We start from the raw sequence: 12,311 nt of genomic DNA, 5'->3' as shown, positions 1-12,311 counted from the left end.
GTGTCTCCTCTCGTCCTGCTGCTCTCCTGTCACTCTGTGTCTCCTCTCGTCCTGCTGCTCTCCTGTCACTCTGTGTCTCTGTGTCTCCTCTCGTCCTGCTGCTCTCCTGTCTCTCTGTGTCTCTGTGTCTCCTCTCGTCCTGCTGCTCTCCTGTCTCTCTGTCACTGTGTCTCCTCTCGTCCTGCTGCTCTCCTGTCTCTCTGTGTCTCCTCTCGTCCTGCTGCTCTCCTGTCACTCTGTGTCTCTGTGTCTCCTCTCGTCCTGCTGCTCTCCTGTCACTCTGTGTCTCCTCTCGTCCTGCTGCTCTCCTGTCTCTCTGTGTCACTGTGTCTCCTCTCGTCCTGCTGCTCTCCTGTCACTGTCTCCTGTCGTCCTGCTGCTCTCCTGTCACTCTGTGTCTCTGTGTCTCCTCTCGTCCTGCTGCTCTCCTGTCACTCTGTGTCTCCTCTTGTCCTGCTGCTCTCCTGTCTCTCTGTGTCTCTGTGTCTCCTCTCGTCCTGCTGCTCTCCTGTCTCTCTGTGTCACTGTGTCTCCTCTCGTCCTGCTGCTCTCCTGTCTCTCTGTGTCTCCTCTCGTCCTGCTGCTCTCCTGTCTCTCTGTGTCACTGTGTCTCCTCTCGTCCTGCTGCTCTCCTGTCACTCTGTGTCTCCTCTCGTCCTGCTGCTCTCCTGTCACTCTGTGTCTCTGTGTCTCCTCTCGTCCTGCTGCTCTCCTGTCACTGTGTCTCCTCTCGTCCTGCTGCTCTCCTGTCTCTCTGTGTCACTGTGTCTCCTCTCGTCCTGCTGCTCTCCTGTCACTGTCTCCTCTCGTCCTGCTGTTCTCCTGTCACTCTGTGTCTCTGTGTCTCCTCTCGTCCTGCTGCTCTCCTGTCACTCTGTGTCTCCTCTCGTCCTGCTGCTCTCCTGTCACTCTGTGTCTCTGTGTCTCCTCTCGTCCTGCTGCTCTCCTGTCTCTCTGTGTCTCTGTGTCTCCTCTCGTCCTGCTGCTCTCCTGTCTCTCTGTGTCTCCTCTCGTCCTGCTGCTCTCCTGTCTCTCTGTGTCACTGTGTCTCCTCTCGTCCTGCTGCTCTCCTGTCACTCTGTGTCTCCTCTCGTCCTGCTGCTCTCCTGTCACTCTGTGTCTCTGTGTCTCCTCTCGTCCTGCTGCTCTCCTGTCTCTCTGTGTCTCTGTGTCTCCTCTCGTCCTGCTGCTCTCCTGTCACTCTGTGTCTCCTCTCGTCCTGCTGCTCTCCTGTCACTCTGTGTCACTGTGTCTCCTCTCGTCCTGCTGCTCTCCTGTCACTGTGTCTCTGTGTCTCCTCTCGTCCTGCTGCTCTCCTGTCTCTCTGTGTCTCTGTGTCTCCTCTCGTCCTGCTGCTCTCCTGTCACTCTGTGTCTCCTCTCGTCCTGCTGCTCTCCTGTCACTCTGTGTCTCTGTGTCTCCTCTCTTCCTGCTGCTCTCCTGTCACTCTGTGTCTCTGTGTCTCCTCTCGTCCTGCTGCTCTCCTGTCTCTCTGTGTCTCTGTGTCTCCTGTCGTCCTGCTGCTCTCCTGTCACTCTGTGTCTCCTCTCGTCCTGCTGCTCTCCTGTCACTCTGTGTCTCTGTGTCTCCTCTCGTCCTGCTGCTCTCCTGTCTCTCTGTCTCTGTGTCTCCTCTCGTCCTGCTGCTCTCCTGTCTCTCTGTGTCACTGTGTCTCCTCTCGTCCTGCTGCTCTCCTGTCTCTCTGTGTCTCCTCTCGTCCTGCTGCTCTCCTGTCACTCTGTGTCTCTGTGTCTCCTCTCGTCCTGCTGCTCTCCTGTCTCTCTGTGTCTCTGTGTCTCCTCTCGTCCTGCTGCTCTCCTGTCTCTCTGTGTCACTGTGTCTCCTCTCGTCCTGCTGCTCTCCTGTCTCTCTGTGTCTCCTCTCGTCCTGCTGCTCTCCTGTCTCTCTGTGTCACTGTGTCTCCTCTCGTCCTGCTGCTCTCCTGTCACTCTGTGTCTCCTCTCGTCCTGCTGCTCTCCTGTCACTCTGTGTCTCTGTGTCTCCTCTCGTCCTGCTGCTCTCCTGTCTCTCTGTGTCTCTGTGTCTCCTCTCGTCCTGCTGCTCTCCTGTCTCTCTGTGTCTCTGTGTCTCCTCTCGTCCTGCTGCTCTCCTGTCTCTCTGTGTCTCCTCTCGTCCTGCTGCTCTCCTGTCACTCTGTGTCTTTGTGTCTCCTCTCGTCCTGCTGCTCTCCTGTCTCTCTGTGTCTCTGTGTCTCCTCTCGTCCTGCTGCTCTCCTGTCTCTCTGTGTCTCTGTGTCTCCTCTCGTCCTGCTGCTCTCCTGTCTCTCTGTGTCTCTGTGTCTCCTCTCGTCCTGCTGCTCTCCTGTCTCTGTGTCTCCTCTCGTCCTGCTGCTCTCCTGTCTCTCTGTGTCACTGTGTCTCCTCTCGTCCTGCTGCTCTCCTGTCACTCTGTCTCCTCTCGTCCTGCTGCTCTCCTGTCTCTCTGTGTCTCCTCTCGTCCTGCTGCTCTCCTGTCTCTGTGTGTCGCTGTGTCTCCTCTCCTGTCTCTGTGTTGGTCAGTGATGATGATGAAGCTCTCTCCTCCCAGCTGACTTCTCCAGTGTCCTGGTTCCTCCTTCACACTTCACTGTCCTGCTGCTCTCCTGTCTCTCTGTGTCTCCTCTCGTCCTGCTGCTCTCCTGTCTCTGTGTGTCACTGTGTCTCCTCTCATGTCTCTGTGTTGGTCAGTGATGATGATGAAGCTCTCTCCTCCCAGCTGACTTCTCCAGTGTCCTGGTTCCTCCTTCACACTTCACTGTCCTGCTGCTCTCCTGTCTCTCTGTGTCTCCTCTCGTCCTGCTGCTCTCCTGTCTCTGTGTGTCACTGTGTCTCCTCTCGCCTGCTGCTCTCCTGTCTCTCTGTCTCCTCTCGTTCTGCTGCTCTCCTGTCTCTGTGTCTCCCCTCTCCTCCTGCTCTCCTGTCTCTCTCTGTCTCCCCTCTCCTGCTGCTCCGATCCTGTCTGTCTCCTCTCGTCCTGCGGCTCTCCTGTCACTCTGTCTCCTCTCGTCCTGCTGCTCTCCTGTCACTCTGTGTCTCCTCTCGTCCTGCTGCTCTCCTGTCTCTGTGTGTCGCTGTGTCTCCTCTCATGTCTCTGTGTTGGTCAGTGATGATGATGAAGCTCTCTCCTCCCAGCTGACTTCTCCAGTGTCCTGGTTCCTCCTTCACACTTCACTGTCCTGCTGCTCTCCTGTCTCTCTGTGTCTCCTCTCGTCCTGCTGCTCTCCTGTCTCTGTGTGTCACTGTGTCTCCTCTCCTGTCTCTGTGTTGGTCAGTGATGATGATGAAGCTCTCTCCTCCCAGCTGACCTCTCCAGTGTCCTGGTTCCTCCTTCACACTTCACTGTCCTGCTGCTCTCCTGTCTCTCTGTGTCTCCTCTCGTCCTGCTGCTCTCCTGTCTCTGTGTGTCACTGTGTCTCCTCTCCTGTCTCTGTGTTGGTCAGTGATGATGATGAAGCTCTCTCCTCCCAGCTGACCTCTCCAGTGTCCTGGTTCCTCCTTCACACTTCACTGTCCTGCTGCTCTCCTGTCTCTCTGTGTCTCCTCTCGTCCTGCTGCTCTCCTGTCTCTGTGTCACTGTGTCTCCTCTCGTCCTGCTGCTCTCCTGTCTCTCTGTGTCACTGTGTCTCCTCTCGTCCTGCTGCTCTCCTGTCACTGTCTCCTCTCGTCCTGCTGCTCTCCTGTCACTCTGTGTCTCCTCTCGTCCTGCTGCTCTCCTGTCTCTGTGTGTCGCTGTGTCTCCTCTCCTGTCTCTGTGTTGGTCAGTGATGATGATGAAGCTCTCTCCTCCCAGCTGACCTCTCCAGTGTCCTGGTTCCTCCTTCAAACTTCACTGTCCTGCTGCTCTCCTGTCTCTCTGTGTCTCCTCTCGTCCTGCTGCTCTCCTGTCACTCTGTGTCTCCTCTCGTCCTGCTGCTCTCCTGTCTCTGTGTGTCGCTGTGTCTCCTCTCATGTCTCTGTGTTGGTCAGTGATGATGATGAAGCTCTCTCCTCCCAGCTGACCTCTCCAGTGTCCTGGTTCCTCCTTCAAACTTCACTGTCCTGCTGCTCTCCTGTCACTCTGTGTCTCCTCTCGTCCTGCTGCTCTCCTGTCTCTCTGTGTCTCCTCTCGTCCTGCTGCTCCGATCCTGTCTCCTCTCGTCCTGCTGCTCCGATCCTGTCTCCTCTCCTCCTGCGGCTCTCCTGTCACTCTGTCTCCTCTCGTCCTGCTGCTCTCCTGTCTCTGTGTGTCACTGTGTCTCCTCTCGCCTGCTGCTCTCCTGTCTCTCTGTCTCCTCTCGTCCTGCTGCTCTCCTGTCTCTCTGTGTCACTGTGTCTCCTCTCGTCCTGCTGCTCTCCTGTCACTCTGTGTCTCCTCTCGTCCTGCTGCTCTCCTGTCACTCTGTGTCTCTGTGTCTCCTCTCGTCCTGCTGCTCTCCTGTCTCTCTGTGTCTCTGTGTCTCCTCTCGTCCTGCTGCTCTCCTGTCTCTGTGTCTCCTCTCGTCCTGCTGCTCTCCTGTCTCTCTGTGTCACTGTGTCTCCTCTCGTCCTGCTGCTCTCCTGTCTCTCTGTGTCTCCTCTCGTCCTGCTGCTTTCCTGTCTCTCTGTGTCACTGTGTCTCCTCTCGTCCTGCTGCTCTCCTGTCACTCTGTGTCTCCTCTCGTCCTGCTGCTCTCCTGTCACTCTGTGTCTCTGTGTCTCCTCTCGTCCTGCTGCTCTCCTGTCTCTCTGTGTCTCTGTGTCTCCTCTCGTCCTGCTGCTCTCCTGTCTCTCTGTGTCTCTGTGTCTCCTCTCGTCCTGCTGCTCTCCTGTCTCTCTGTGTCTCTGTGTCTCCTCTCGTCCTGCTGCTCTCCTGTCTCTGTGTCTCCTCTCGTCCTGCTGCTCTCCTGTCTCTCTGTGTCACTGTGTCTCCTCTCGTCCTGCTGCTCTCCTGTCACTCTGTCTCCTCTCGTCCTGCTGCTCTCCTGTCTCTCTGTGTCTCCTCTCGTCCTGCTGCTCTCCTGTCTCTGTGTGTCACTGTGTCTCCTCTCCTGTCTCTGTGTTGGTCAGTGATGATGATGAAGCTCTCTCCTCCCAGCTGACTTCTCCAGTGTCCTGGTTCCTCCTTCACACTTCACTGTCCTGCTGCTCTCCTGTCTCTCTGTGTCTCCTCTCGTCCTGCTGCTCTCCTGTCTCTGTGTGTCACTGTGTCTCCTCTCGCCTGCTGCTCTCCTGTCTCTCTGTCTCCTCTCGTTCTGCTGCTCTCCTGTCTCTGTGTCTCCCCTCTCCTCCTGCTCTCCTGTCTCTCTCTGTCTCCCCTCTCCTGCTGCTCCGATCCTGTCTGTCTCCTCTCGTCCTGCGGCTCTCCTGTCACTCTGTCTCCTCTCGTCCTGCTGCTCTCCTGTCTCTCTGTGTCTCCTCTCGTCCTGCTGCTCTCCTGTCTCTGTGTGTCACTGTGTCTCCTCTCCTGTCTCTGTGTTGGTCAGTGATGATGATGAAGCTCTCTCCTCCCAGCTGACCTCTCCAGTGTCCTGGTTCCTCCTTCACACTTCACTGTCCTGCTGCTCTCCTGTCTCTCTGTGTCTCCTCTCGTCCTGCTGCTCTCCTGTCTCTGTGTGTCACTGTGTCTCCTCTCCTGTCTCTGTGTTGGTCAGTGATGATGATGAAGCTCTCTCCTCCCAGCTGACCTCTCCAGTGTCCTGGTTCCTCCTTCACACTTCACTGTCCTGCTGCTCTCCTGTCTCTCTGTGTCTCCTCTCGTCCTGCTGCTCTCCTGTCTCTGTGTCACTGTGTCTCCTCTCGTCCTGCTGCTCTCCTGTCTCTCTGTGTCACTGTGTCTCCTCTCGTCCTGCTGCTCTCCTGTCACTGTCTCCTCTCGTCCTGCTGCTCTCCTGTCACTCTGTGTCTCCTCTCGTCCTGCTGCTCTCCTGTCTCTGTGTGTCGCTGTGTCTCCTCTCCTGTCTCTGTGTTGGTCAGTGATGATGATGAAGCTCTCTCCTCCCAGCTGACCTCTCCAGTGTCCTGGTTCCTCCTTCAAACTTCACTGTCCTGCTGCTCTCCTGTCTCTCTGTGTCTCCTCTCGTCCTGCTGCTCTCCTGTCTCTGTGTGTCACTGTGTCTCCTCTCCTGTCTCTGTGTTGGTCAGTGATGATGATGAAGCTCTCTCCTCCCAGCTGACCTCTCCAGTGTCCTGGTTCCTCCTTCACACTTCACTGTCCTGCTGCTCTCCTGTCTCTCTGTGTCTCCTCTCGTCCTGCTGCTCTCCTGTCTCTGTGTCACTGTGTCTCCTCTCGTCCTGCTGCTCTCCTGTCTCTCTGTGTCACTGTGTCTCCTCTCGTCCTGCTGCTCTCCTGTCACTGTCTCCTCTCGTCCTGCTGCTCTCCTGTCACTCTGTGTCTCCTCTCGTCCTGCTGCTCTCCTGTCTCTGTGTGTCGCTGTGTCTCCTCTCCTGTCTCTGTGTTGGTCAGTGATGATGATGAAGCTCTCTCCTCCCAGCTGACCTCTCCAGTGTCCTGGTTCCTCCTTCAAACTTCACTGTCCTGCTGCTCTCCTGTCTCTCTGTGTCTCCTCTCGTCCTGCTGCTCTCCTGTCTCTGTGTGTCACTGTGTCTCCTCTCCTGTCTCTGTGTTGGTCAGTGATGATGATGAAGCTCTCTCCTCCCAGCTGACCTCTCCAGTGTCCTGGTTCCTCCTTCACACTTCACTGTCCTGCTGCTCTCCTGTCTCTCTGTGTCTCCTCTCGTCCTGCTGCTCTCCTGTCTCTCTGTGTCTCCTCTCGTCCTGCTGCTCTCCTGTCTCTGTGTGTCACTGTGTCTCCTCTCGTCCTGCTGCTCTCCTGTCTCTGTGTCTCCCCTCTCCTCCTGCTCTCCTGTCTCTGTGTCTCCCCTCTCCTCCTGCTCTCCTGTCTCTCTCTGTCTCCCCTCTCCTGCTGCTCCGATCCTGTCTGTCTCCTCTCGTCCTGCTGCTCTCCTGTCTCTGTGTGTCGCTGTGTCTCCTCTCCTGTCTCTGTGTTGGTCAGTGATGATGATGAAGCTCTCTCCTCCCAGCTGACCTCTCCAGTGTCCTGGTTCCTCCTTCAAACTTCACTGTCCTGCTGCTCTCCTGTCTCTCTGTGTCTCCTCTCGTCCTGCTGCTCTCCTGTCTCTGTGTGTCACTGTGTCTCCTCTCCTGTCTCTGTGTTGGTCAGTGATGATGATGAAGCTCTCTCCTCCCAGCTGACCTCTCCAGTGTCCTGGTTCCTCCTTCACACTTCACTGTCCTGCTGCTCTCCTGTCTCTCTGTGTCTCCTCTCGTCCTGCTGCTCTCCTGTCTCTGTGTGTCACTGTGTCTCCTCTCCTGTCTCTGTGTTGGTCAGTGATGATGATGAAGCTCTCTCCTCCCAGCTGACCTCTCCAGTGTCCTGGTTCCTCCTTCAAACTTCACTGTCCTGCTGCTCTCCTGTCTCTCTGTGTCTCCTCTCGTCCTGCTGCTCTCCTGTCTCTGTGTGTCACTGTGTCTCCTCTCATGTCTCTGTGTTGGTCAGTGATGATGATGAAGCTCTCTCCTCCCAGCTGACCTCTCCAGTGTCCTGGTTCCTCCTTCAAACTTCACTGTCCTGCTGCTCTCCTGTCTCTCTGTGTCTCCTCTCGTCCTGCTGCTCTCCTGTCTCTGTGTGTCGCTGTGTCTCCTCTCCTGTCTCTGTGTTGGTCAGTGATGATGATGAAGCTCTCTCCTCCCAGCTGACCTCTCCAGTGTCCTGGTTCCTCCTTCAAACTTCACTGTCCTGCTGCTCTCCTGTCTCTGTGTCACTGTGTCTCCTCTCGTCCTGCTGCTCTCCTGTCTCTCTGTGTCACTGTGTCTCCTCTCGTCCTGCTGCTCTCCTGTCACTGTCTCCTCTCGTCCTGCTGCTCTCCTGTCTCTCTGTGTCTCCTCTCGTCCTGCTGCTCTCCTGTCTCTGTGTGTCACTGTGTCTCCTCTCCTGTCTCTGTGTTGGTCAGTGATGATGATGAAGCTCTCTCCTCCCAGCTGACCTCTCCAGTGTCCTGGTTCCTCCTTCACACTTCACTGTCCTGCTGCTCTCCTGTCTCTCTGTGTCTCCTCTCGTCCTGCTGCTCTCCTGTCTCTGTGTGTCACTGTGTCTCCTCTCCTGTCTCTGTGTTGGTCAGTGATGATGATGAAGCTCTCTCCTCCCAGCTGACCTCTCCAGTGTCCTGGTTCCTCCTTCACACTTCACTGTGACCCCTGGGCCGGTGTCGGGGGGCACTGGGGTGCCCCTGTCCCGGGGGGTCCCCTCTGCGGCGCTGGCTCAGGCCCAGCAGGAGATCCAGGAGCTGCGGCGCCAGATCCAGGAGCAGAACCGGAACCAGGACCAGGGCAGGACAGAGCTGCTGCAGGGAGAGAGAGGAGCTCGGAGCAGGTACAGACCTCACCCCCACCAGGGGGCCACCTCTCGGGGTGTTACTGGGGTGCAGACTCTGGGGGGTGTAGGTGGGGGTGCAGACTCTCAGGGGTGTTACTGGGGTGCAGACTCTTGGGAGTGTAGGTGAGGGGGTGCAGACTCTTGGGGGTTTTATTGGGGTGCAGATTCTCTAGGGTGTAGGTGGGGGTGTAGACCCTCGGGGTGTTATTGAGGTACAGACTCTGGGGGGTGTAGGTGGGGGTGCAGACTCTCAGGGGTGTAGGTGGGGGTGCAGACTCTCGGGGTGTTATTGGGGTGCAGACTCTCGGGGGTGTAAGTGAGGGGGTGCAGACTCTCAGGGGTGTTACTGGGGTGCAGACTCTCGGGGGTTTTATTGGGGTGCAGACTCTCTGGGGTGTAGGTGGGGGTGTAGACCCTCAGGGTGTTATTGGGGTGCAGACTCTCGGGGGTGTAGGTGAGGGTGCAGACTCTCGGGGGTGTAGGTGGGGGTGCAGACTCTGGGGGGTGTAGGTGGGGGTGCAGACTCTCAGGGGTGTAGGTGGGGGTGCAGACTCTCGGGGGTGTAGGTGGGGGTGCAGACTCTCAGGGGTGTAGGTGGGGGTGCAGACTCTCGGGGTGTTACTGGGGTGCAGACTCTGGGGGGTGTAGGTGGGGGTGCAGACTCTCAGGGGTGTAGGTTGGGGTGCAGACTCTGGGGGGTGTAGGTGGGGGTGCAGACTCTCGGGGGTGTAGGTGAGGGTGCAGACTCTCGGGGGTTTTATTGGGGTGCAGACTCTGGGGGGTGTAGGTGAGGGTGCAGACTCTCGGGGGTGTAGGTGAGGGTGCAGACTCTCGGGGGTGTTATTGGGGTGCAGACTCTCGGGGGTGTAGGTGGGGGTGCAGACTCTCGGGGTGTTATTGGGGTGCAGACTCTCGGGGGTGTAGGTGAGGGTGCAGACTCTCGGGGGTGTTATTGGGGTGCAGACTCTCGAGGGTGTAGGTGGGGGTGCAGACTCTCGGGGGTGTAGGTGGGGATGCAGACTCTCGGGGGTTTTATTGGGGTGCAGACTCTTGGGAGTGTAGGTGAGGGGGTGCAGACTCTTGGGGGTGTTACTGGGGTCCAGACTCTCGGGGGTGTAGGTGAGGGTGCAGACTCTCGGGGTGTTATTGGGGTGCAGACTCTGGGGGGTGTAGGTGGGGGTGCAGACTCTCAGGGGTGTAGGTGAGGGTGCAGACTCTCGGGGGTGTTATTGGGGTGCAGACTCTCGAGGGTGTAGGTGGGGGTGCAGACTCTCGGGGGTGTAGGTGAGGGTGCAGACTCTCGGGGTGTTCTTGAGGTGCAGACTCTCGGGGGTGTTATTGGGGTGCAGACTCTCGGGGGTGTAGGTGGGGATGCAGACTCTCGGGGGTGTTATTGGGGTGCAGACTCTCGGGGGTGTAGGTGAGGGTGCAGACTCTCGGGGTGATATTGGGGTGCAGACTCTCTGGGGTGTAGGTGGGGGTGTAGACCCTCGGGGTGTTATTGAGGTACAGACTCTCGGGGGTGTAGGTGGGGGTGCAGACTGTCGGGGTGTTATTGGGGTGCAGACTCTCAGGGGTGTAAGTGAGGGGGTGCAGACTCTTGGGGGTGTTATTGGGGTGCAGACTCTCGGGGGTGTAGGTTTGGGTGCAGACTCTCGGGGGGTTATTGGGGTGCAGACTCTCGGGGGTGTAAGTGAGGGGGTGCAGACTCTTGGGGGTGTTACTGGGGTGCAGACTCTCGGGGGTGTTATTGGGGTGCAGACTCTCTGGGGTGTAGGTGGGGGTGTAGACCCTCAGGGTGTTATTGGGGTGCAGACTCTCGGGGGTGTAGGTGAGGGTGCAGACTCTTGGGGGTGTAGGTGGGGGTCCAGACTCTCGGGGGTGTAGGTGAGGGTGCAGACTCTCGGGGGTGTAGGTGAGGGTGCAGACTCTCGGGGTGTTATTGGGGTGCAGACTCTCGGGGGTGTAGGTGGGGGTGCAGACTCTCGGGGGTGTTATTGGGGTGCAGACTCTCGGGGGTGCTCAGACTGCCCTCTGTTCCCCCAGGTCTCTGGAAAGGGAGAAGGGAGGCGCCCCAGAGGCGCCCCCTGCTGGCCGGTGGGGGCAACTGGAGGCCTTGAGAGAGCTGAGCGCCCAGCAGCGCCAGGAGCTGCTCCAGAGAGACGGCGCTCTCTGCAGGTGAGAGAGTGTGCCTGCTGGACACTGGGCTGTGTCTCCTGTCTCTGTCTCTCCTGTCTCCTGTCTCTGTCTCTCTCCTGTGTGTCCTGAGCTGAGCGCCCAGCAGAACCAGGAGCTGCTCCAGAGAGACGGCGCTCTCTGCAGGTGAGAGAGTGTGCCTGCTGGACACTGGGCTGTGTCTCCTGTCTCTGTCTCTCCTGTCTCCTGTCTCTGTCTCTCTCCTGTGTGTCCTGAGCTGAGCGCCCAGCAGCGCCAGGAGCTGCTCCAGAGAGACGGCGCTCTCTGCAGGTGAGAGAGTGTGCCTGCTGGACACTGGGCTGTGTCTCCTGTCTCTGTCTCTCCTGTCTCCTCTCTCTGTCTCTCTCCTGTGTGTCCTGAGCTGAGCGCCCAGCAGAACCAGGAGCTGCTCCAGAGAGACGGCGCTCTCTGCAGGTGAGAGAGTGTGCCTGCTGGACACTGGGCTGTGTCTCCTGTCTCTGTCTCTCCTGTCTCCTGTCTCTGTCTCTCTCCTGTGTGTCCTGAGCTGAGCGCCCAGCAGAGCCAGGAGCTGCTCCAGAGAGACGGCGCTCTCTGCAGGTGAGAGAGTGTGCCTGCTGGACACTGGGCTGTGTCTCCTGTCTCTGTCTCTCCTGTCTCCTGTCTCTGTCTCTCTCCTGTGTGTCCTGAGCTGAGCGCCCAGCAGCGCCAGGAGCTGCTCCAGAGAGACGGCGCTCTCTGCAGGTGAGAGAGTGTGCCTGCTGGACACTGGGCTGTGTCTCCTGTCTCTGTCTCTCTCCTGTGTGTCCTGAGCTGAGCACCCAGCAGAGCCAGGAGCTGCTCCAGAGAGACGGCGCTCTCTGCAGGTGAGAGAGTGTGCCTGCTGGACACTGGGCTGAGTCTCCTGTCTCTGTCTCTCCTGTCTCCTGTCTCTGTCTCTCTCCTGTGTGTCCTGAGCTGAGCGCCCAGCAGAGCCAGGAGCTGCTCCAGAGAGACGGCGCTCTCTGCAGGTGAGAGAGTGTGCCTGCTGGACACTGGGCTGTGTCTCCTGTCTCTGTCTCTCTCCTGTGTGTCCTGAGCTGAGCGCCCAGCAGAGCCAGGAGCTGCTCCAGAGAGACGGCGCTCTCTGCAGGTGAGAGAGTGTGCCTGCTGGACACTGGGCTGTGTCTCCTGTCTCTGTCTCTCCTGTCTCCTGTCTCTGTCTCTCTCCTGTGTGTCCTGAGCTGAGCGCCCAGCAGAGCCAGGAGCTGCTCCAGAGAGACGGCGCTCTCTGCAGGTGAGAGAGTGTGCCTGCTGGACACTGGGCTGTGTCTCCTGTCTCTGTCTCTCCTGTCTCCTGTCTCTGTCTCTCTCCTGTGTGTCCTGAGCTGAGCGCCCAGCAGAGCCAGGAGCTGCTCCAGAGAGACGGCGCTCTCTGCAGGTGAGAGAGTGTGCCTGCTGGACACTGGGCTGTGTCTCCTGTCTCTGTCTCTCCTGTCTCCTGTCTCCTGTCTCTGTCTCTCTCCTGTGTGTCCTGAGCTGAGCGCCCAGCAGAGCCAGGAGCTGCTCCAGAGAGACGGCGCTCTCTGCAGGTGAGAGAGTGTGCCTGCTGGACACTGGGCTGTGTCTCCTGTCTCTGTCTCTCCTGTCTCCTCTCTCTGTCTCTCTCCTGTGTGTCCTGAGCTGAGCGCCCAGCAGAGCCAGGAGCTGCTCCAGAGAGACGGCGCTCTCTGCAGGTGAGAGAGTGTGCCTGCTGGACACTGGGCTGTGTCTCCTGTCTCTGTCTCTCCTGTCTCCTGTCTCTGTCTCTCTCCTGTGTGTCCTGAGC

At 58.3% G+C, this 12,311-nt stretch overlaps 1 protein-coding gene across 1 annotated transcript in view; it reads left to right on the top strand.

Moving 5' to 3' along the window:
• Nucleotides 1-8,124: 8,124 nt before the first annotated feature.
• LOC148806036 (coiled-coil alpha-helical rod protein 1-like) overlaps nucleotides 8,125-12,311 on the top strand; it is a gene marked incomplete at its 5' end in the record, with an annotated part of 38,766 nt that continues 34,579 nt past the window's right edge. Inside the window, 2 exons of the mRNA XM_088909679.1 lie at nucleotides 8,125-8,347; nucleotides 10,397-10,528. Of these exons, the coding sequence (XP_088765805.1) occupies nucleotides 8,125-8,347; nucleotides 10,397-10,528 (355 nt within the window). The remainder of the gene's footprint in view (nucleotides 8,348-10,396; nucleotides 10,529-12,311) is intronic.

The sequence above is a fragment of the Atractosteus spatula genome, unplaced genomic scaffold, assembly GCF_055471065.1.
Source record: "Atractosteus spatula isolate fAtrSpa1 unplaced genomic scaffold, fAtrSpa1.hap1 Scaffold_60, whole genome shotgun sequence".
Lineage (NCBI taxonomy): Eukaryota > Metazoa > Chordata > Actinopteri > Semionotiformes > Lepisosteidae > Atractosteus > Atractosteus spatula.
This window is presented reverse-complemented; position numbering and strand designations above follow the sequence as displayed.